Source organism: Cyanistes caeruleus, chromosome Z, assembly GCF_971803275.1.
Source record: "Cyanistes caeruleus chromosome Z, bCyaCae1.hap1.1, whole genome shotgun sequence".
NCBI lineage: Eukaryota > Metazoa > Chordata > Aves > Passeriformes > Paridae > Cyanistes > Cyanistes caeruleus.
Genome location: NC_141732.1, coordinates 49,333,889 through 49,358,847, shown reverse-complemented (window position 1 = coordinate 49,358,847; position 24,959 = coordinate 49,333,889). Strand labels below are relative to the sequence as shown.

Below are 24,959 nucleotides of genomic sequence, written 5' to 3'. Positions count from 1 at the left end.
TCTTCATGATGAAAATGACAAAGCAGGCATATTTTATGACAAAAAATGAGAAAAATGATCTTCTTAATGATCCCGTGTCTCTGGGTTGCTAGTTGAATCTCAAAAACATTAACCTGAATCTGTGGTTAGCTTTTGGATTTGATGTTTTTTTATTAAACACTCAGTGATTATGCAGTATGATCCTTTACAAGTTATTTCAAACTTCCCAAATGTACTGCAGATTCTCTCCCTAAAGAAAGTTTTTGCCTTGCTGACAAGGTGACATAAAACTCTCTTTCTTGTATTGAGGAAGAGGAGAAGTCCCTCGGATTTTACTGTTAGTAAAACATGATTGATATAGACAGTGCTATAGCACTTCCCAGTGCTATCCAGGCACTTGCAACATTACCACAGGAGTCCCCTGTGTACTTGAATGATGAGCAACTCAACAGGGCTGCACAATACTTTAAGCTGTAGAAAACTTCATTCTTGAAGTAGGGATGCTATTATTAAAGTTAACTCTGCTTTAAATTTTGTACATAGCTGTATTTTCTTTCTTGAGAAAGAATCAGTCTTATACCTTGTAAGACTTTAAGTGACTCCCCAGTCAGTCTCAGCTCTTATGCTTGTATCTTTCAAGAGACACAGTTTAGGGCCACATAGGCATCTTTCAAGGTGAGATGACCCTTTCTGCAGTCTTACCAGACTTTGTGAATTTAGGTTATTTCTGATTTGGCAGTAAATTTAGGCAGTAAATTTAGGCAGCAAAAGCCCAAGCAGCTGTACGGACAGAATGATTGCATCACACAATCAGGACCTTCATCTCCGCATCCAATTTCAATTAGCGGTTTGAAGCAGTGTCAGGGTGACCTATTATCTCTGAAACAGTTGTGACAGATGAGTTAGCTTACCAATACTTGTGTGAAAACTAGGTGTATCTGGCAATTCAGTATCCTTGTCAAATATACAGTGCCTTTTTTTTTTCCTTTTTCTTTTTTTTTGTATAAGGTTTGATAAAAAGAGATGGTCAAAATTGAGAAATGGTCAAAATTGAGAAATGCTCTATGTGAGGATTTCCAGTAACATCTTCAGAGAAAATCTTTCAAGGGTAAAAGTGGAAGTTGAGTTCCTTGAGGTTTCAATAAATACATCTTATAAGATGTATTCAATAAGATGTTTCACTAAGTACGTCTTATGGCTAGCTGGAATGTGGAAATCCACAAAATCCAGCATTTAATAACTAACCTCTGTTTGTAAGCTAAATGAGACTGCTCCTTATCTGATGGTCAAGCTGTACAGCCATGTCAGTTATTCCCCTTAACATCATGTCATGAAGTGCTAGAGACTGCCAAAAGTCACAGTCTCTGGAGGCCAGTCATTGTGGCCATCTGCCAAAGACAGTTTCATACTGGAGCTGCCATGGCGATGGAACTCTCAGATTTAACTTCAGGTATTGTCTTCAAGATCTGAAAGCTATTCAAACACTGGAGCAGGCAACCTCAAAATGTCAGAAGCCAACCTGGAAAAGCAGGAGGCCAGGTTAGCTGGGTAGGGATGTTCTTTTTCAGTCCAGGCAGAACATGAGTGTGCTTGGTGAAGCAAGGCCAGGGGAGGAATATGGAGACGATGCTCCCCACTGTAGGGAGAACATTTGTGGTCAAAGCTCACCTGGGGTTGAAGCGTTTAAATATATCAAAAGCAAAAGGCAGTGCAGAAAAGACATTGCCCCTCATCTACAGGATGAGGATGGTCACCTCACCAACAGGGACATAGACAAGTCAGAGATGTTAATGCTTTCTTTGCCTCTCTTGAGCATGGGTTATGGGGTATGGGTCCCAGTGTCCTGAGCTGGAGGACCAGGACCGTGAGAATGATCAGCTCTCAGTGGACCTGCAGACCAGGATCTGCTGGGTCTGTTTTAAAATGTTTGGGGTTTGATGGGATTCATCCAAGAGTACTCAAAAGAGCTGTCTAATGTCACTGCAAGGTCTCTCAATGATTTTTGAATGGTTTTGGAAATTTGGAGAGGTCCCAGTCAACTGAAATCTGCCTCTAACATTGTCCCAGTTTTCAAGAAGGGCAAGAAGGATGACCCTGAAAACTACAGACCTGTCATAATTTCACTGACTGGTAAAATGATGGAGCAGGTTATTCTGTGAGTTCTTGAAAACACCTGAAGGACAATGCAGGTTTCAGTCAGAACCAGCACAGCTTCATGACAGGAGGGTCCTGCTTGTCAACCTAATTTCCTTTTATGACAAGGTAATACCTGGTTATTCAAGGGGAGAAAGAACACATAATCTTTTTGGATTTCAGTAAAGCTTTCAATACTGTCTTTCACGGTATCCTCCTGGAAAAAAGTGTCCTATGCACAATGCAGCGAATGCCTCCGGGAATGGGTGAGCAAGTGGGGTTGGGCATGGGGGGTTTCAGTGAATGAGGTGACAGCAGACTGGTGACCTGTCACTGCTGGGGTTCCACAGGGCTCCATTCCTGGCTCTGTGCTCTTCATCTTCTTTATTAACAACGTAGATGCAGAACTTGAAGGAATAGTAAGTTTGCCAATGGAGCAGCTGTTGACTCCCTCAAAAGAGCAGAGAGGTCTGGCAGAGACTGTCATAAAGTGGGAAGGCTGGACAATCACCAACCATATGAAGTTCAATAAAGAAACCCTGGATGTATGGACAGACTGGGAAATGAGATGCTGGGAAGCTGTGTCAGGGAAAGGGACCTGAGGGTCCTGGTCAGTGGAAAGCTGAACATGAACATGCCAGCAGTGCCCTGGCAGCCAGGAGGGACAACCCTGTCCTGGGGGGCATCAGGCACAGCATCACCAGCGGGGCAAGGGAGGGGATTGTCCTGCTCTGCTCTGAGCTGGGGCAGCCCCACCTCGAGTGCTGGGGGCTGGTTTGGGCATCTCAATATAAGAAAGACATGAAGCTGTTAAGATTATCCAAAGGAGAGCAATGAGGATGGTGAAGAGCCTTAAGGGGAAGCTGTATGAGTGGCAGCTGAGCCCACTTGAACTGTTCAGCTTGGAGGAGACTGAAATGAGACTTCATCAGTCTACAACTTACTCATGAGGGGAAGAGGAGGGGCAGGCACAGATCTCTGTGACCAGTGACAGGTCCTGGGGAAAAGGCCTGAAGTTGTGTCAGGGGAGGTTTAGGTTGGATATTCAGTAAAGACTCTTCACCCAGAGAGCTGGGCACTGGAACAGCTCCCCAGGGCAGTGGTGACAGCACCAGCCTGACAGAGCTCAAGAAGCGTTTGGACAGTTTCTCAGGCACATGGTGAGTCTCTTGGGGTGTCCTGTGCAGGGCCAGGATTGGGACTTTGATGATCCTTGTGGGACCCCTTCAACTCAGCATTGTTTGATGTGTAGTCTTAGAGTCTTAAAATCCTAATTTCTAACCTGGCTGTCCTCTTTCAAATACCACACAAAAGTTGTTATAATACTTTGAGTGAGTCTGTGTTTCAAGAAACACTCTTCAGAGAGGTTTGTGCCTGTTCTATTCCCTTTCATGCCTCCAGGAATTAAAACACTGTACCAGGCTTCTGTTAAAATTCTAGTTAGAGGTCCCCAAGTTAATGCCAAAGCAGTAAAATCAAAACAGTACTAAAACCAGACTCAGGTTTTTCCTATGAATGGTTCTGTCTATACAAAGATGACTTAGTCAGTTCAAAATTCTTTAATTCCATATATCATTCACGACAGTGTTTTCCAACCATTCTGCATCAACAGGTTCTGTGAGAACACCACACTTCGTTTCAGTATACTTACTATACCAAAAGCAAACCATAAAAGTCACATTGCAGTAAATTGGCACAACGCGTTTTGCAAGAACAGAACTAAACTTATTTAAAAAAAACAAAGTGACATATACTCATACATTAGCATTATAACAGCTAGAAAAATGCCGCTTTCAACTCCTACAAAACACAGTGAAAAGACATCCCCAACAAGAGTTGAAAAGCTGCACAAACAGAGGTCAGTATCATAGGAAGAGAGGAAATTTTATACAAATGAAGCAACTGGAGTTATAAGTATTTACACTTTTTCCTGCTATTAACTAGACAAACATACAGTAGTAGGTTAAAAATAGACTACAACTCTAAGTCCTGTAACATGTAAGCATTTTCTAACTGGGAATTTCGTCTTCTGAAATGTGTTACCTGTTAATACTGGATATAACTATTGGCAAAAGTGTTTAAATACTTTTAAACCAAGATTAAAGGGGCTTTTATTCCACAAAATTTAACTTCAAAATACTATGCTTATAAAATTATTTAGAATTTCAGCAGTCTATAGATTTCAAATGCAAAACTTAACAATCCTCTTTAATTTGTAATTAAAAAAACCCAAACAACAAGACTCTAGTGATGTCATTTGTTTTCAAAGGCAGAATCATCTGCTGGCTTTTCAAGCTCTCTGTCTTCACCACATGTCCTAGGAAACAAAAAAAAGCAATGTTATTGACCACATACAAAAGCAGCAAGCAAGACTTATTCCAGGTGATTGTACAGTCTGGAGCAAGTGATGCTGATGAACACTCAGCAGCACGTGAAGTCTAGAGAACTGAGGCTATTAGCGATGCCAGCTGTTAGGTTACCCCAATGCCCTCAAATCTGAAGCTAAGCTGGCAGTGAGGGGCATCACTATTGATGTATGTGATGGGCTGTGATGGGCAGTCATTCAGAGCTCCAACAACAGTTAGTCTGTATCTGTACTCTATGTCAGTTTAGGTGGAAAAGTGCTCTAGCTTCACATGCCTTACCTCCTGCCATTGAAACTCACTGTATCCCAAACACTGAGGTAACCTCATGAAGCACTATGTATTTTTATCAAAAACACCATGAAAAATGTTTCTATGTGCCTATCAGATCAGAAAATTTAAGTTACAGAACTTTTTCCAAAATTCCCGAATTACCTTCAGAAAGGTACAGACATGTCTTCCTCTAGTAGAGGGAGAAATGTTCAGAACTGAATACAGTCCTGTGATTTAGGGGCCTTACCAGCTCTTTGCTTAAAGTGAGCCACAGAGGTGTTTTGGACATTATTTATTTTGTTTACTTGTTTCTCACTTCTAAGAAACCAAATATTGCAAATAAAAATGTACAAAAAATACTGAATGAAAGAAGTTTGTATGATGGAGAGTCATACAAAGTCTAGAGCTTGAATTCAGACACGTGGATGCATTTCTCAACATGCACTCTATTTGCAAAGGGTTTATTTAAAAATCTGGTTTGTTGCTGTTTGCTAACAGTAAGTTCACAGACCCTGCGTTCAAGAAGATTTTTCTGTAAAGTGGGTTTCTTTCCTTATCAAAGTCAAAGATCATTGGAGTATAGAGGTCAAAGCAACAGCAAACACCACATACACTTGACAGAAATGTTTATTTAATCTGTTTAAGCAGAGGGCTAGAATATAACCTATATGAGAACCTACGCTTGTAACTCGGCTACATTCCTGTAGCATGCTGCTTGTTCAGACCAAATGACTATTCAGCCTAATTGGCTGAAAACTCCCAAATCCACTTCACTACTTCTGAGGCTGCCTCACAGTAAATACAAGATAAATTTTAATCTTAAGGGTTGTTTGGGTTTTTTTGCTGTTGTTGTTTTTGTTTTGTTGTGTTTATGTTTACCTGTAAATATTAGTCAATACTCCACTCTTTTGTGTAATTTTAACTTGGCAATGAGCAAAAGAATGCCAGGCAGTTGCAGTTTCTCCTGATGTTAATGAAGATAGTGATGAAAGGAGCTTGATCCAATACACACTGCTGAACAAAAAAAATCTCTGCAAGGTGCAGAGTGCCTGGAGAAAACAAAGTACTTGTACATTGTACAAAGTACATTGTACTTCAACAATTCAACTCTAGGATAATTCTGGGCCTTTTCTGTATTTGTTACTAAATTCTATTAAGTGTTTCTTTTTCTGTAAGTGATTCATTGCTTTTTGTTTCTGTTTACAAAACATATTTTTCACTGAAACCAGACAAATTCAAGCATTCTTATGGCTTTGTGTTTTAAATGGTAAGTGCATGCACCTCTGTAGAGCATTCAGACTTCCGGAATTTCAAAGGTTTTAGTCCTAGCCTGCAGTTTACCTGCATTTGAGAGATTTTATACCCAAACTGTAGAAGATTGTTTAAAGTGGCTTGTCTACTAATGACAATACATGAATTCACAAAAAAAAATAATAAATCTCATTAGTTTCTGTAAGACTTGGCTCAGCCTTCCTTTGCTTCCAACTTAATACCCTAAGACATGGGGAAAAAGCTTTTACTTTGCTTTGGTCCACCACATGCTGATTCTCTCCAATAGCACAACATCCTGTAATTGTTTCTCAACTCTCCACCGTATCAGCAAGTGAAATAACATTTAAAATATTCATTCACAACTTAAACTGAAGATTTGCACACTGTTACTCTTTAAAGATGAGAGCAAACTCTGTGAGGAAAATAGTACCTAAACATGATTAAGTAACTTCAGTCTTCTGCTGTTCCATTTTACATGATTAAGCTAGAGCAGAACAGATCCTCAGCTCAATAAGGTGATTAACTCACTTTTTCTTACTGACAACTTCATGCCTATCCTTCTTTTCTTCAGCATTTTCTCCATTGTGTTGTGACTGGTTGGTGTCCTGGGCTTCTGACCCTCCATTCAGAATCTTTGAACCTTTAGAATGAAAGAGCAGAAAAGTGGTACTTGCAGTAAATGAAACTGTATTATAACAGCCCCAAATAATTACCATAATCAGATAAAACATTATAAATATTTTCCCCTCACCTTGATACTCAGGCAGCTGAAATAATAAAGAAGACACTAACTGGTATGGCTTCAGCTTCTGAACATTTCATGTAATGTCCTCATCCCATGGTTTTAGCAATGGGAATTGTACAGTTATTTTTCATGCAAGTTCAAGTTCTTCCCGTGCTTGCTAGGCTACAGATCATAGGCCATAATGCTTGTTTGTATTCTGAGCAGTGAGAGAATTCTTCACTGTAAATTCTTTTTACCATTCTAACCAGGTCAGGTGATTTTTGGGGATTCTTGTTGCTTTGATTGTAGAAATTAATAATGCCATCATATTTCATTTCATTAATTTCATAATTTCATAATTCATTTCATTTCATTAATTTCCAACAAATTATGTATAATCAAAATACATGTAATATAAATACAAGTGTGTAATGATAGCATGGATTTTTCAAACAGGAAATCAGCACTGGCTGAAGGTGTATTTAGTGAAGTCAATGCAGAAATATTTAACATCTTTTAGAATTTCTATGATGACAACTGTGACTGACTTGCTGTGGTATTATGAGCAAGTGAGTTTGTATGGATTGTTGAGGAATGTCACTCTCTGAACTAATGGTCCATTTCACTTGAAGCTGCAGATTTATAAAGGAACTCCTCTTATTAAACTACTGAGTTACAGTAAGAAAAAACAAAAAATGTTACTCATCCGAATTTTTACAATTTATCTGTATATACTTTATCAAAATTGGTTCTCAACTCAAAGGCCACAGCAGGTATTTGATAAAACAGTAAATGCTATATTTCCTTGTTACAGAGCAGATAATCCGTACATTGGATAGTAGATAATCTGCTGTACATTAAATATCATTAATTACAGCATCATTCTGTATCATCATTGTGAAGATAGGGTTCAGCAGTTCAGTTTTTAAAAGGGCAAAAGAATGCATGTAAAGATTAGATTTTTTTACAGCAAATAAAAGAAAAAACTACTTCCATAAAATATCCCTCTACTCTGATAGAACTTTTTCCCATTTTCCACGTGACTGGGCTACAACATGATATTTCACTGTGTTCTGCTGAAGCTGTGTTAACCTTATCTTATCAGACTATGCCCAGGAAGTCTCTCCGTGTAGCTCCTTTGTTGAAGTATTAGTTGGGCTGATCACTCATTTAGAGAAGGATCTGTATGGAACCTCTACTGCATCATACATTCTCTCACCAGAAAATGGTTGGATTTTAAAATCATCCCTGCTTTCTTAGCAATTGCAAGTATAGTGACATTCCTACTATAGTTGTGTTGAGTCCTTGGCACCTCAGTTACAGTAATTTGTTTAGTCTTGATCTGGGTGGTGTAACTTCTAAATAGTTTTCTGAAAAAAAACAGTTCTACTCCCAGAATTCAATTTCAAAGTAAATGTAGTTTCTGTGAGGTGCTTGTGGACATCAAGGATGTAAAAATTTGAATAGATGGGTAGAACTCCTACATTGCAACATAGCTTTCCAGTGTGTCTGTCCCATTTGTTCCTCCATTTAAAAATGTATCTATTTTAGTCCTTATTTAAAGTTATTACTGAACATGCTTACTCTGGAAAGCTTTTGATATTCTGCTATACAAGCGTTCGTGATTGATGTGGAAGTGTACTGTTAAAAGCATAAATACATTCTTCTGCTATAAATGATTATTTCCTTACTGTTACACTGAACAACTGAAGTTGTATCAGGGAAGTAACACAGAAGTGGTTGAAAGTTGCTACACATGGTAGAGCATGCATGATATACAAAGAAGCTAATGAAGGCAACTAAGTAGTTTCAAGTTCTCCCTCAGCGGCAGAAGCTTAGGTACCAAAAGCTCCTGGAGGAATAGAAGATTGTGTTGGTTTCAGCTGGGGTGGAGTTAATTTTCTTCATGGTGGTGAATATGGGGCTGTTCTAGATTTGTGCTAATGCAAAGCTGACAATACAGAGATGTTTTTGTAACTTCTGAGTAGGGTTTACACACAGCCAAGGCCTTTTCATGTTCTCACACAGGGGAAGAAGTTGAGGAGTTGCATGGGAGGTGACACAGCTGAGACAGGTGACCCAAACTGACCAAAGGGACATTACAGACCATATGGCATCACAGTGAATATGTGAAGTAGGGGAGAAGGATGGGAATAAATTTGAGTGTGGATGAGAATATATTTAAGTGATAGTGTTTGTTTTTCTATTACATTTGACTGGGGCTCTGCTCTCCTGGGGATGGCTGAACACTCTCCTGCCATGGGAAGCACTGAATTAACTCCTTGGTTTGCTTTTAAGTGTGCAGCTTTTGCTTTCCCCATTAACTGTCTTAATTTCAACCCATAAGTTTTCTTCCTTTTACAATTCTCTCCCTGATCCTACTGGTGGAGGAGTGAGTGAGTGGCTGTGAAGGGCTTTGCTGCTGGCTTGGGTTAAAGTGCAACAATGGTAGTATGTCATTCTACCTCACATTTAATGTTTTGCTGTTTTTTAAAATTCTATAACATTGTAGGACTTATTTTTTGCAAAAGCCTTTAGCCAATTGAGATAAAACAGCCATGGTAAATGTTACATTGAATTTGAGAGTTATTTGCAGCAGTACTGTCCTTGAGAACTTAATATATGAAAAGGCTTTCACAGACTGGTGAAACTCCTACATCAAAGATATTTTGAAGCTGGCTCAAAAATTAATGGAGACTAAGTCTTTTATGTGACAAGAAAATAAAGCCACAGTGACTTACCTGTTTGGTCTTTTTCCTTTTCAGTTTTTTTGTTTGCTCCTTTCTTCCCCTGTTCTTTGGTTTTATTAGCTTCTTCATGCTGCTTTTGCTCAGCAAGTGATTTATTTAGTACTTGGGAAAGAACAGAATCTCCTTCCCCAACCAGAAACATGGTCTTGAACTTGTTATATAGCATTGTAGATTTCTCCATGATAACTTGGCTAATTTTAAATTTCCGTATCTGAAATCAAAGCAATAAAACAGGCTCCACTTAGGTCCTTAAATATCTGTGTAATTTCATCACCCACTAGCTTAAATTCTTCATTTAACCTACAGTGAGATCATGGACTTTTGCACTTGAAGTGTCACAGAACCACAGAACTGCTAGGCTGGGAGGGACCTCAAAAGATCTCCCAGTCCTACTCTTCATGGGAAAGGGAGCCTGGATCACATTATCAAGCACCCTTGATCCCAACACATATTGAAAACCTCTAGTTATGGAACTCCACCACATCCCTGAGGAGACTGTTACAGTAAAACAACTGTTCTTACTGTAAAAAAAATAATTTTTTTAGTATCAAAATAAAACCTTTCCCAGTGCAACTTGTACTCATTGCCCCTCATCTTCCCCATATGTCTTCTGATGAAGACAAAAGCCTCAACCCTCTCTTTGCAGCAACTCTTTAAATTGCTGGAATAATGTGATGACTGTTCCAGGAAGAAAGGAAATAAACCCTTTAGTCTTTGGTTATAGGGCAGGTTCTCCAACCCTTTGATCTCCTTGATGGCCCTCCCTCTGGGCCTTTTCCAATCTGTCTGCATCATTTTTGATCTGTAGGGATCCAGACTGGACAGAGTACTCCAATAGTAAACATAGCTGGTAGAAATTTAAGAACACATACACTTGAACTAACATTGAAAATTTTACCTTCTTGAGAGTTAAGATCATCTCTGTATGTTTCTGAGCTTGTTGCATTGTGACTTGAAGGGATGCAAGCTCATCAAGAGCCTCAATACACCTGTTCACATCCTGTATAGCAACAAGAAATTAGTCTGAAAACTTACATATTAGTAATCTTTAATTAGTCATACTAATCTAACTTCTGTGTTCAGTGACACCTTCCTATAATATCCTTAATTTGATTATGTACTTAATTTTAGAACGATTAATATAGTCAAACTTGCCAACAAAAATTTAACACCCAGTTGTCCTGTAGCTACTCCCATAAAAAGATTATATTTGACTAAGCTGTAATATTTAACAAGAATTTTATGCTTTCAACATACATAAAGCAAGCTTTATTCTGCTTTCATGATTCTAGTACTTCTATGCTCAAAGCTGTTCACCACAGTCAGGCTTTACAATGCATAGTTTTTCACAAGTGATTAACCACTGAGAAGGCAAGAAAGCACCTTAAGTGCACTGTAGTTACTACAGAGAACTGTCCTTATACACTCCCTATGCCCCAGTATGCTTTGCCTTCTTTTTAAGTTTTCACAGATGTACCACCATTCAGCCATGCCTTTAGTGGTTCCTCCACTGCATCAGGCTGGAGCTGAGTAAGTAAGTCCAGCACAAAGCAGCCTCCCCTCTCCCACCACTACCAGAACCTTGCCTCCAACACCCAGAACAACTGTGTTTCCCTAGCTGGAATGGCTTGCTGTTCCTCATGCTGTCATAATTCTTCACTCATGTTTATTTTCTTATCTTTGTATTTTCTCCAGACTGAACACTCCCAGCTCTCTTGGCCTCCTTTTCCAACACGTGCTTCAAGCCTTTAATCCATCTTTGTGAACTTTTACCAGGCACCCTACAGTAGGTCCATACCTCTATTGTTCTAGGCAGACCAAAATACAGTTCAGTGTCTCATCAGTGCCAAGTAGAGGGCAACCACCACATTCCTTCCATGTTCCGGCAACTCTTTCTCTAATGCAGCCCAGAAAGCTGCTGGTCACTTTAGCCTCATAAGTGTATTGGTGACTCATGCTAAGCTCAGTGTCCACCAAAATCTGCCAGGGCATTTTCTGAAAAGCTGCTATTCAGCCACTCAGTCCCCATCCCATGCTGGAGGCACAGGGTTATTGCTCCACAGGTGCTGTACTGGAACTGTACTGTTCCTGTTGGCCCATTTCTCCAGCCTGTTCAAGTCTCTCTGGATGGCAACACTCCCATCAAACCTTTGATGATTTCAGTCTTGCATCATCTGCAAACTTGCTGTAGGTGTGGTTTGTATCATCATCCCAGTCTTCAATGACATGTTATAATAGTATTGACTACTAGTAGTGACTGGCCTGTAGCTGGACTCTGACACTGATTAGTGCTTTGTGGCCTGCTGTTCAGCCAGTTTTCAGTCTACTTTTCTATCCGCCTCTTTAGTTCAGACTTCATAAACTTGTCTTGGAAGCTGTCCTGAGAGACAGTGTCAAGTGCATTTTAAATCTTAATAGAAACAATATACACTCTTTCATCCACCAAGCTAGTCATCTCACAAAAAGACATCATATTTATCAAACATAATTTCATCTTCATTAACCCATGCTGACAACTCTCATAGCTCTTACTGTACTTCATATCACTGGAAACAATTTCCACAAGGATTTGTCCCATCACATTTCAAGGGATCAGTGTGAGACTGAATGGCATATAGTAGTAATCTAGAGCCTCCTTCTGCAAGATAAGTGTGACACTTGCTTTCTTCCAGTCCTCAGGAACCAGCCCCTCATCACCATGACTTTTCAAAAACAAAATTGAGTGGATGGACAATGACACCATCCAGCTCCTCCAGTACTTTCCTGCTTATTCTGTATTGGGTCTCCGTCTAACTTCTCTGATTTGATCTTTGTCCTCTGAGCAACAACATTTTCTTGTTTTAATCTTCCCATGGTCTCAGGGGCCTAGGATTCCTGAACAGAATTGTAAAGGCAAACTGAGGTCAAGATGACATTGGTTACCTTAGCCATCTTCTTTTTCACTAGACTGCCTATTCGCCTATCCCATACAGCAGCAGGCCCACATTTTCCTAGACTTTAAGACGAATAAACATTAAGAAGGAGGTAATCCCTAAAAGTGAGGCAGATCTCCTTGTCCTCTCTTCCCTCTAGCATGGCCTCTCAAGACATGCTTCCAAGCAGATCCCTGTAGAGGTCAAAGTCTGCTCTCCTAAGTCCAGGGCTGTGATCCTTTTCATCCTGCTCCCTTCTCCCTGAACTTCATTATCACAGTCACTGCAGTCAAGGTTGCCCCTGACATTCATATGCCTGACCAGATCTTTGATGTCTGGAGGATCAGGTCTAACAGAGTGTCTTGCCTTATCAGCTCCTTCATCACCTGTGTTAGGCAATTACCGAACTCCAGAAGCTTCCTGCATTGCTGTGTTATCCACATGTCCCTTCAGCAAATACTAGGTTGTTTTAAGCTTCCAGTTAGAATCAAAGGTGTCTACCCACTGTCTTCAAGATCACTTAATTCTCTACTTCTCCTTGATCAGGTGATCTGTAGTAGACAGTCTCAGGATGTCACTCATTTTGGTTTGCCCATTAATCCTGATCCATAAGCTCCCAGCTGGCTTATCAGCTGTCCCAGTGCAAAGCTCCACACATTTCAACTGGTTTCTCACAAAGTTATCCTTCATCTTGTCTTCCCAGCACCCATCTTTCCTAAAGAGCCTGTAAAAATAAAAGGCAAGGCTCACCTCACTTCTACCCGAATCTCTGATACCAATGAAACCACAGCCCTGCTAGTGCAGAGAGATGTCCTGTTCCCCATGGTTGCTCCTCACACTACATGTATTAGTGTACAGCCATCCCTAAGAGAAACACAGTTGTGCTGATGGTCCACAAAGGTTATGAGAGTTTTCCTTATTATGCTGGGCTGCCAGCAGTTCCTCATTCAGAGTGCTGATGCTTGTGGTCATGCTACTTCAGACCTGTTCTGCAAAGAAATTCTGTTGATTACAAGGTCACTCTATATCACCCTGCTGACGTCTGTTTACATCTGATTGCCATCCTGCTCCACCATTTGCCCCTCTGCTACCATTCCTAGTTTGATGCTCTTTAACCAGGCTGGTCAGCCCCTTGGCAACACTACTTTTAGTTGGATCCTGCCATCTCCTAGCACAATGATCCACTCCTTTGCGAGACTTTTCCTCGATAAAGGGATCACCTTCTGGGTGGTCCCCGTGTCTTTACAATTACCCTCAGTTACATAGTCATGTTTGATACTGTCCAAGTGTCCCCTAACTGTATCACTAGTGTCCAACCTGAAAACCTGCAGCAGCAAACAAATGGTCGTAAGACCAGAAAGCCTCAAACATCTATCAGTAACATTCCAAATCCAAACCCCTGACAAGCAGCAGATTTCCCTTGTCAGTGAATGGAGTCAGTGAACTGGAGCCCTAATCACTTGCATCCTGGTACTGCATCCAGTGTCCTGGTGTTTCTATGTGGCTCAGCAAGCTGATCTGGCACCAGATGTTCTATTTGACGTAATTCTATCTGAATGTTTCTGGTAAATAATTTTTTATGTAGCATATTCAAACAAAACAGATTTCATTTGCTGACACTATCTTTTACTGCCCACAGTAACCACATTTAAGCAGAAGTTATCTTTTATATGGAAAAAATTCCTTTCATTTTCAGAGTATTAATTCAAAACAAGAACACATGCCAAGTATTTCCTACTGGAATTTGAAACACGAGTCAGTTTAAAAAATATATACTTACAAGATTATCAATTTTCAGGGAATTCTTTATTTCTGCATGTATCCTTTGAAGCCTAGAATCCACTGAAGTTTCTGAAGATTAAAATAACAGTCATGAACATTTGTTAATACCATCAGGTTTGCTTTTGCAGAAATGATTCCACAAGTATGAACCTCATACAGAATGCTGAAGAAAGCAGGCAGGCATCCTATATGCAGGTGCACACATAAATACAATCAGAAAAAAAGTACACAGCTTTTTAAAACTAAACATTATTGGCAACCCACACAATTTTCTCCTTAGGAGTTACAACTGGAAAAAATTTTCTATTCCAAAACACAGCTGTTGCCCTCTAATTGTAGGCCAGCTGAACAAAAAGTTATAATAAATATTAAGAGTTACAAAGCTGGAAGACCTTCCATGACGGGACACCTGGAAATTGATGGTTTGTTTTCAGTTTGTTTTCAGTAAACTGGTCATGATTCAAGTTACAGTCCAAATCCATCCAAATAAAATGTTCCCAGTACACATGCTTCAGAAGTGTGAAAGATGAATGGACATGATGGCATTCCCTAATTCACATGATGAATGCCTGCTTGGATTTGGTACGTATTTTGAACAATAATGCAAGCAAACAATTTCCTTTAAGTCTAATCTATCTTGGATGGGTTTTTATCTGCCCTCTTGCTGCAACGTTGGGTTGGATGGAGTCCATGACACTGGATCTGTACTATACTACAAATTACAGATTACAGACAGTGGTTTGGATTGACCTCAAAGATGGGAATACTGAAAAAGGAATTGCTTGTCCCTATGAAGGTCAGTCTGCAAGCATAGGTTAGCAGGCAAGACCATAGTAATCTGAATCTAAGCCTCCTACTTTGTGAGAGGTAGTATCTAGATAGTTTCAAGAGGTCCCTCAGAGTATTGTGTTATGAGAAGATACAAAGGAAAAAATGATGGGAATAACTGATTTATATCAAAGAATAAAATCTTTTTTCTCATGCTCACAAACAAGAGATTGAGGTTTAAAAGCTCAAATGACAGTGAAGTCAGAACAGCAAAGACCTGTTCTACTGTACTGCAGAAAGAACAGGGCAAAAATGCACTGTTTCATAAACCTGAAAAGAATCATGGATCAGACATCTCACACTGAGACCACACAACCACCCTCAGCAGTACATTAACTTATCCAGGAATAAATTCTGCTCAAAATATAAAACAACCAAAAAGTACTGTTTAGATTCTTTCAACTAACCTCTCTTCTTCTCAATCTTCTTAACTTCTGTTTTCTTGCCTTCTTCTTTGTTCTGCCTATCAAAAATGTAGAAATGTTTTTACAATGTTGTAAAGCCTGCTTTTTTCCCCCCAGTTTTTGGATGAGATGCAATATTTTGAGGTACTATCTCACTACAACATTAGCATGCAAAAACCACAAAGAGCCAAACCCTGATTTTCAAGGACAAACAATTTAAGATAAATTAATTAGCTAAGATACTGCTAATAAATAATCGTCCATACACAGAGCCATGTTTTCTAGAAGCTGCAAATTAAAGGATTTTGAAAACTTGTAATATCCAAACTGTATTTTGGATTTTGTTGCATATTAACACAACATATTAACTGGTAAAATGGCATTATATGGAACTAACTTAAGAAATTTTTTTAATTATCATGACAAAATAAGTGAAATTACCACTACCACAGGGAATTTATGGAGAGATCAGTTAATCATAAAAAGTTCCTATATGACTATTTTCTCAAATAATTAATTCTATCAGTATATATATATTAAAACTGACCATAAATGTATCAGTAATAATTCAAAAGTTCTTAAAGGAAGCTGTAATACAGAAAAAGAAATTTATTAAAAGTGCAGTGAAACCTCCTTGATCTTTCCCCATTTGTATCACTGAAAATGAAGCTGAGACTCAAGAAAAACAACAAAAAAAATTGTCTCCATTTCAGTTACAGGATGAAGACAAATCTTTGAAATAAGCTTTTGAGCTCATGATGCAGAGAAGATCATGAACTTCTGTTTAACAATCCAAGTTACAAGTTTTGTTTGAGGGATTTAAAAGGCTACTTTTACAATTTGCATATTTCAGCATATGTGACTATTTTCTTCCTGTCATACTAATATGCATACCTAAAACATGTAGGCATGCATGTCTTACCATCTTCCATGTTTCTTTCATAAAGAACAGGAAACTTGTCTGCTTCAACTGGCAGCACAATCTCAACATTACAGATAAACTTTTTATATGTACAGAATGGTGTGCATAAAGCACCTTACCTAAATAAATACTAATAAAGTAGCTACCAGAAAATGAAAATTATGCTGATAAGCAAAATAATCAAAACACAGATCCAGCTTATACTTAGTTTTACTTTTTATCAATATTGAGTTTTGTGGTATTAGTCATCAACTGTAATTAAATTCATTATGCATTCACTACTTCTCCTTTATCTCACAGAATTAAACTCTGTCTACCCTCCAATGCATTAAATATGACAGCAATTTAGAAGTGGAAATTTGGTTGTTAGAAGTAAATCAGTATATGACAGTTTGATTCCCAAAATCAAATCAAAGCTGCTAAGATGTTAAGGCAATTTAATATCTCCAAAACTGGAAATGCTTAGGTTTGCCACAATTAGGTGGAGTATTTATGTTAGGTCTCCAGAGGACTGATATGAAGAAGAGGAAAAAGGGATGGACCACAAGAAAAGAAATACCCACACAAACTACATTTTTGTTAGTGGATGTGAAAAAGAAAGGATTTTTTTGTTACAAGTAAAGGGGACCTTTATTCTCTTCCTTTCATCCAAATTTCTACCTTGTTCTCTCCCTTTCTTCTTCCGTCCCACCAATGGTGGGGACGATAACATCAAGCTCTTGTGGTGCAGCTTCTTCATTCATTTGCAGAAAAGCAAATGAGTCAGGTTTCTTCTTACTGATCTACTCTATAAATTCCTGGTGGGATCTTCTATCTATTCTTATGTTAGATTCAAGTAATCTTCTAAATGCAGTTTGTTCTTGGTATCAGTCAACCAGCTTTGCAGTACTAGATTATTTTTTTCCTTGTCCTATCTGACAGCATGTGCTCCAACAGTCAGACAGAGAAGGAATATCACAGTAGAGACGGACAATGGCACCTGTTTCTCCTTCCATCATAGCCCAATCTTTACTGCGCACAGCTTATATAGTTATCAGAAGGCACCATGTTTAATTCCAACTGGTTAGGAACTCAGTTCACTGGTTGGAAATGGTGAGTGTACAGGTCAATAAAAACTTCTCTCTAACAATGTTTACGTACTTTTTCTACTGATTCTCATGGAACAGATCACTTGTTTCTACAGGTGCACTTATTTTTCTCTCCAACAATAGTTCATTATGTTAACAAACTTTTCATTCTCAAGATGTTTTTGCATGGGAACTTACCAGACTAGCTGCTAGCTATACTTAGCCGAAGTAACAAGGCCTGAACCATGATTTTACAAGGCCTTTCTTTTGTAAAGTTTTACCTATATGTGAAAAAGGAAATGCTTTCCTGAAAACCTATGCATTCCATATCTCATCAAAAATCCATAACCATGGATTAATAGGATCTACCAGGTCCTACCAATTTGATCTAAAAATTTTAAGAAAAATACATGGCTGTCCTGAACAGTTTTTCAGACTGATCCCCCTTTACATGGATATTCTTAAATTAGTTCTAAAAAGAAAACACCAGATGTCCTCTGCTAGAGATTCTACATCACTGAAAGACTGACATCACTGAATTTCTATGTTCCATTCTTCCTATTCTCCCACAACAGAACATTTTGGTTCAAGGAGCTTTTCACCCTCCCAGGAAAAAGAAGTTAAGATAGAAAACCAAAATAGGCAGCAGGAGAGAACAGTAGAACACAGTGCAAACCAGTTTGGAAGCTTTTCAGAAGTTTCACCTCCTATTAGGTTCAACATATTTCTACAGCTTGCGGGCATCATATATTAAAATATACTCACGATTCAGATTCTGCCTGCTCCTCTTGCTTGCGCTTTCTATCTGTTACTTCTCTCTCATGTTGGCTTCTTACAGTGTTTCTTCTGTGAGCTGCAGGAAAGTTTCTTCCCCCTTTTTTCTTCTGTTTTCATTTGGCATTTTATGATTGGAAAGAGAAAAGTAACATTATTCAATCATTGATTCTGTAAACAGATGAAACGAAGTATCTTTACTCCATGAAACAACTTTACTCCATGAAGCAACCCAAAAATACCAGCTTTTCCCTGAAGCTAAACACAATTTCATTAGTCTTTTCTCCTTGTTTTCTTTTCAATACTGAGCACCATAAAAATGAAGACATTATATACTGTTGGCTAGAGACAGTTTTGTACCTTTCAAAAATGTCATTTCAAGCCACATGTTCTCCAGATAAAGCCAAGGAAAACAACACCTGTCTTCCAAATAACATAGGTTAAAAAAAGGCCCATAAGCTTCTTGACATTTAAATCCTTTGTTAAAAAGGTGTCTTAGAAAATATGTTTTTTTTAGAAAATTCTAGAAGTTCCTGAAATAATTATTAGAGAAAACTGTAGTTCTGAAACTTTTATTCTATATATCCATACAATAGCCACGCCAGACTCCTACCACCATCAAGATCTGGCATTAACTTGAAGAAAGATCTCCAGTGATACTGCTTTCCTCTATCATAAATTTATCAGGAAAGCAAAATTATACCTTGTCACCTTCTTGTTCTTCTCCTTCATCTTCAGAATCAGAAGCTGATGCAGAACCCACTTTTGCAACATTTTTCCTTTTTGGTTCAGCTTCCTTCTTTCCTTCCTTTTTATCAAATTCCTTCTTTGATTTCTCCTCTTCCTTCTGACTTTCCTCATCCTTTTTCCCTTGCTTTTTGGGCTTTTCTTCTGGTCCTTTTTTCTTTCCCTTCTCTTCCTCATTAACACTAAAACAAAAAGAGTATTTAGTCATCACATCCATTATCTACAGTGACTTAAAAGAACTACATTCTAACTTAGGAAGCTGTGTCTTTTTAAGCACAGAATAGTAAAATTATGAAGTTAATTCACTTAATGACTCTTCAAAAAATATTCTTTCTCTAAAATTTTTTACCTGTGGGAGGAAAAAAGCTCAGCAAATAAATATCAGTATGGAGGGCCAACTGAAGGTAACATTAACAGAAGTGCATAAATCCTAACCCAAGAAGTTCTCAGTGGACTCCCGAGACACAGATGGGTCTGTGGGACTCAAGAATTCATACACTGTAAACTAGGTTTATAAAGTATACTTATTTAAGTTGTTCCTATTCCAAAACTGTGCATGTGCCAGTTTATAGAAAACTAAACCTATGTTCAACTTTTCCATGAGTTACTAGAAGCACTAGACTTGAAAGAAGAACATTAGAATGTAAGAAGATGACAAAACCAAAATTCAGGTAACTAACAGCGTTGCAATTTCATCTGAAGAGATTTCTGAAACAAAAATGTACAAAAAGGAAAACACTATTTTATTTTTGTGTGATACTGTATTTTCCCTTCAAAAATATCTTTCTTCTTCATGCAGCATACAATCATATAAGGAATTTTGTACAGATTAAACAAGTTCAGAAGATTAAGATGTTCTCTCTCATGTTTCAGAAATATCCTTCCTTGAATTACTCTGTATTATAAAAGAGTCTATACAAATAGTCACTTACACTGAACACTAAAGTGGAAAAAAACTGTCAGGAGTAATAATTTTCAAGTCTTAACATAAGGAGCAACACAGCAATGAAGAATATTTATATTAAGAAAAAACTCACAAGTCACCCTCTGAAAGACACGATGGTTTCACCAACTTGGGTCTCCCTCTTGGTTTTGGAACTTTCACTTCAGAAGCTAGTGTTTATTCAGAAATAGCAGGTTAGTCCACAGCCACCATCTTTGTCTATGTGTCAAGATACTTACTCAACAGACATAAGGCATGGTTACATCAAAATATACACCCTAACTTTGTTACTGTACAGGATTCAAGTTAATTGAATACCAAACTTAATCAAGATCTCTTTGCAAAGTTGAAGTATTGGCAATTTTTTTTGCTGACTCTTGTGCTTTTTGCAATCTCTGCAGTTGCAATTTGTTTCACATGTTGCACAACTAAGATGAGTCTGAAATTAGATAATGAGAAACCTGACATTAGAGAATGAAAAACAGTCACTAATGCCTACATTTATACAGTTTGCTGTCCACTAATTTTACTCATATGTTGGGATTTCCATCACTCTTCAGGCTAACAAACCACTGTCAGGAAGTTCTACCGCCACACTACAGTACAGACCAAACCTCTTCATTTCCTCAGACTCACCATACTGTTAGGAGTAAGACAAACAGCCTGCCTTCTTGGCACTTACGTACTGAAAATGCTTGTCCAGTACCATGACGAGTATATTGTCAGGAAACCTAATATTCAGTGTTTAGACACTTGTTGGTCTTAGCACTGAGCATTTTTAAGCATCCTATCAACAACAGAAAAGGCTGCATAGCATATTTTCCAAAAAGGTTTTTTATATAAGAGGCCAAAGCATCTCTTACAGATCCTTTTCTGCTCTTACTGACTGAAATTAGTGAAAACCAGCAAAAATTGTAAAGACAAAACCACAAACATTAAAAATGCATACTTACTGCATGTAATGAAATGGCAGAGGGGAATTAATTAATACTTAATTTCTTCACAGCTTCCATGGCAAAAGTTATTTAAGTCTATTTAATTGTGGTTAAACTGGTTTTTTTATTGTCAGCAAATACAGACGACTGTAAATTATTTGTCTCACTGACTAGGTGCTCATACAATTTACTTAAATGCTGCAAGAACTGTCTTCCAAAGCAGTAATTAGCAATCAAAAATATTTGTAAGCTTACCATTAAAGTGACTGACAATAGATCATCGCTAATTTGAAAGAAACAGGCACTACAGAATTATCACCAAATAGTTCTAACAAAACATTCCAAAAAAATCAATTATATTTTCTTTTTATTTGTCTACCAAATAAAAAGACAGACTATCTTAAACATCTTTTTGAGCATGTCTCTTCAGCTCTTATTTTTTCTTGTCCTCTGAACTCCACCTACAGGCTCCTTGTTCCCCCAGTTCTCATCTCTGTGTTTTATGGATCTTCTAACTCTATCAAAGTATTTTATAGACCTTTAAAGAATATAAACCTTTATGCAGCAAACCTACCAAAGAACTCCTACCAGATATATATACACATAAGCAGTATTCTGCAAAAATTGATACTTGTACCCCAAACCAACCAGTCCTTAATTCAGAAGACTAAACATTAATACTAAACAATTTAAATCCATTCATGTCTTAAACTCATCAATTTGAGATGTTTTCTCCCTACAATCTATTAGCAAAATCTGCCTTTAGCATGGAAAATACCCTATAGTCCTTCTGGGGAAGGTGATGACTCCCTAACTAATTCTACTGCAATATTTCTGTGGTGAAAAAAATTAAATCGTTCTTCTGAAGTTACCTGATGGTCTTCCTCTTTTGGGGCTTACTTTTGGAGACGCTGGCCCAGTAGTTGTTGCTGCCCCTGCTGCTGCTTCCTCAGCTTCAGGTTGTTTTTCAGACTAGTTTAAAAAATTAATTTCACCAGTGAAAAAACACATGGAGACAGTATCTCAAATTATTTCAATTACTTTCTCAAACAAACACCTTTCAGCTTCTGGATATATGTTATTATGTGATTGCTTGTACACACAAAAGGTCTCTGAACTTATTAACAGGTTATATTTAAGTACCACTAATTTCACCCTCTCCAATGCCAAAAGGAAAAAACAGTCAAGAACTTTAGTGACCAGAATAAAGGACAAGAATACAGATACAGCATGCTACTTTTCTGTGACACACATACTAAAGTCAAATACTTCAAATACTTCATACTCATCCCCCATCCCTGCTGTCAGCTGTAACTTTGGAAGGTTAAGTCTCAAACACAAATTTACAATCTCCCCTACTTATTTCTAGTTTTCAGTTGGGTCAGAGCCCTGATCTGGCTTGCTGAGTGACCACATGAACATTAAGGCTAGTGTATGCTGAGCAAGTAGTTTGAACTGTATCTTTCCAAGTAACTCTCTATTCTTCCAGGTTGTAGAGACCACAAAAATCACAAATTTGTGAAAAGGGGAGTATTTCAGGTGTTAGTTCAATATGATGAAGGTGTTAAAAGAAATTTTTCAGAGCTTCAATGCAGGTTATTTTATTAGTAGTTTAGCAACAATTTCTGTCTTATTTTTTTCTTATTTGTAATGAGATGTCTGGGGAAAATAGGGACTCTCTATTCCACATCAAGTTAAAAAATAATTAAGACTTGTAAAACACTCTGGAAAACTTTTGTTCCTGCCAAAATTTCAGGCACTTGAAATGGGGGAGTAGAGTGTCAAACACATAAATTTATGCATAATCTGACATTAAAGGAAATAACATCCAGTATTATCACATCCAAAAAATTCCAGTAACATGAAGTAATTAGACATGTTGTTACCTTCCTTTTTCTTCCTCTTCTAGCAACTTTAGGAATAGAAGCATCATTTGTTTTCACCACATCCTGTGAAGATTAAAAGTATTCCTAAGAATCTTAATAAAACAAAGATGCATTTCATTTATTCTAATTTTTTTACACTACTGAAGCCTCTGGCACACAATTTAGACAAGAATCTTGAAATTTACAAGAAGACACTGCATGCTTTTAAATTAATAAAATCTAAAAATATTAGACATTAGGGAGAAATTCCTTACTGTGAGGGTGGCGAGGCACTGGAACAAGTTGCCCACAGGGGTTGTGTCTGCCCCATCCCTGGTAGTGTTCAAGGGACGGCTGAATGGGGCTTTGAGTAACCTGGCCTAGGAAAAGGTATACCTTCCAGCAAGGGGGGATTGGAACTAGGTAATTTTTAAGGTCTATTCCAACCCAAACCATTCTATGATTCTGTGATTATCTGATACTTAGGAGTTTTTCCTGAGAGATAAAAAACAAGTTAAGCACTAAATAACATTCTGTTCTAAATAAAGATGCTATGTAGTGATGTTTTAGTCTGTCTGGACTCTTTATCTAGTCTTTAAAAGAAGTACAATTGCAATACAGTAAGTGGTAAGTGATAAAATACACAGTCTTCCAACTGTTTTAATTGATCTTATTGACAAAACAGGTTAGAAGTTTCCCCTCTGAGGAAAATTTCAGTTTCTAGGAACTTCAGTGAGAGATATAAATATGAGTGAACACAAAGAAAATTTTACATAATTAAACAGCTTCTGAAACTGCCACAGTAGTAATAACTGTACTTAGTACTCAGTAATAGATTTATACCAATAAACATAATATTACAATGCTCTCTGTTACACATAAAAAAAACTCTCATGTACTTCTTTGCTGTTTTTGTCAGAAGGTAGATCATCTTCCTTTGAAGTATCCATCTCCTTTTCTTCTGTTTCAGCTTCTGTAGGTAAGTTATTATCGCCTTTAGGGGACAACTGCAAAGCAAGTCAACAGATAATAAAAAAATGTATTAGAAAGTATTTTATAGTAAAAAGAGAACATGCTAATTACCATCAGGCTGCTCATCACTTTAAGTAGTTTAAATCTGTATGTACACTCATTTCTTAGGTACCCATTAAAAGCCTAAATGTACTGGACTACTTCTTTTAAGGAAAGGCCAAGGGAGCTGGGCTTGTTCAGCCTCAGAAAGAGATGACAGAGAGGGGACCTCATCAATGTGTAGACATGTCTGGAGAGTGGGTGGCAAGAGAATGGATCCAGGCTCTGCTTGTTGGTGCCAAGCAACAGCACAAAAGGCAACAGGCACAAACTGATGCACTAAAGTTCCACCTCAACACGAGGAAGACTGTGAAATGACCAAGCACTGCAAAAGATTGCTCAGATAGGTTGTAGAGTCTCCCTCCCTGGAGATATTCAAGAACAATCTAAATACAACCTTGTTCAATGTCCTCTGGGATGACTCTGCTTGAGCAGAAAGGCAAGTTAAGACTAGTTTCCTTCCAGCCTGACCCATTCAGTGATTCTGTGTGAATAACCCTTCAGACAGTTAAGGATACCTACCACAGCTGTGCTTCCTCACATGTTCTTGTGCACCTGCTCACTGACAGAGCATGGGAAATGGAAAAGTCCTTGTTTTAGGACTTCCCCAAGACTTTTCCAAGACTACTTGGCAAAAGCTAAAACATCAGTGTGTTACCAACATTTTTCTCATACTAAATCCAAAACACAGCGCTGAGCCAGCTATGAAGAAGAAAACCAGCCCTATCTATCCTAGCTGAAACCAGACCAAATAGTAAACAAACCACAAGTAAGCTGTTTTATCATGCATGAGATTGTAATATATGCCCTTTCTCTTGTTCTGTTGGTTTTTTCAAATCTTTAAAATACTGGTTTCGGTTTTGGAAAAGCAGTTAGAACTTGAAATATTAAGAGTTTGTAATTATTTACTTCAAAACAATCAACATTTCATTGCAGCCTATATATCTGCATGTCTTTAAGATTATCAGTCCTCTCAATTTGAATACTATTGGTTTGTCCCACCTTCAAGAACCTGTTTTAAAATGCCATTTTTAAGCAGTTAACTTTTAAAATTTTAACACTGAACAATGCAACTATCACACAGTATTTCTAATTACATGAAGATACAAAAAATCACTGAGTGTTTTTACAGAATACTATTTTATGACAGAAGAGTTATTGGTTCACTAAAACCAAAAGAAACCAGAGTACAAGGACTGGTTAATGGAATGTTAT

The 24,959-nt window shown here is 37.9% G+C and overlaps 1 protein-coding gene across 5 annotated transcripts in view; it reads right to left on the bottom strand.

The window, feature by feature from the left end:
- Positions 1-3,656: 3,656 nt before the first annotated feature.
- The window catches only part of PSIP1 (PC4 and SRSF1 interacting protein 1), a 38,144-nt gene continuing 16,841 nt past the window's right edge, over positions 3,657-24,959 (bottom strand). For all 5 annotated transcript variants that reach the window (XM_086869253.1, XM_086869250.1, XM_086869249.1 and 2 more), the window contains exons 6-17: positions 23,573-23,680; positions 22,695-22,757; positions 21,681-21,780; positions 19,968-20,043; positions 18,887-19,112; positions 18,175-18,293; positions 15,424-15,479; positions 14,187-14,257; positions 10,393-10,494; positions 9,486-9,705; positions 6,549-6,660; positions 3,657-4,429 (exon numbers count right to left, since the gene is read on the bottom strand). In XM_086869253.1, the coding sequence (XP_086725379.1) occupies positions 4,366-4,429; positions 6,549-6,660; positions 9,486-9,705; positions 10,393-10,494; positions 14,187-14,257; positions 15,424-15,479; positions 18,175-18,293; positions 18,887-19,112; positions 19,968-20,043; positions 21,681-21,780; positions 22,695-22,757; positions 23,573-23,680 (1,317 nt within the window). In that variant the 3' untranslated portion in view covers positions 3,657-4,365. The remainder of the gene's footprint in view (positions 4,430-6,548; positions 6,661-9,485; positions 9,706-10,392; positions 10,495-14,186; positions 14,258-15,423; positions 15,480-18,174; positions 18,294-18,886; positions 19,113-19,967; positions 20,044-21,680; positions 21,781-22,694; positions 22,758-23,572; positions 23,681-24,959) is intronic.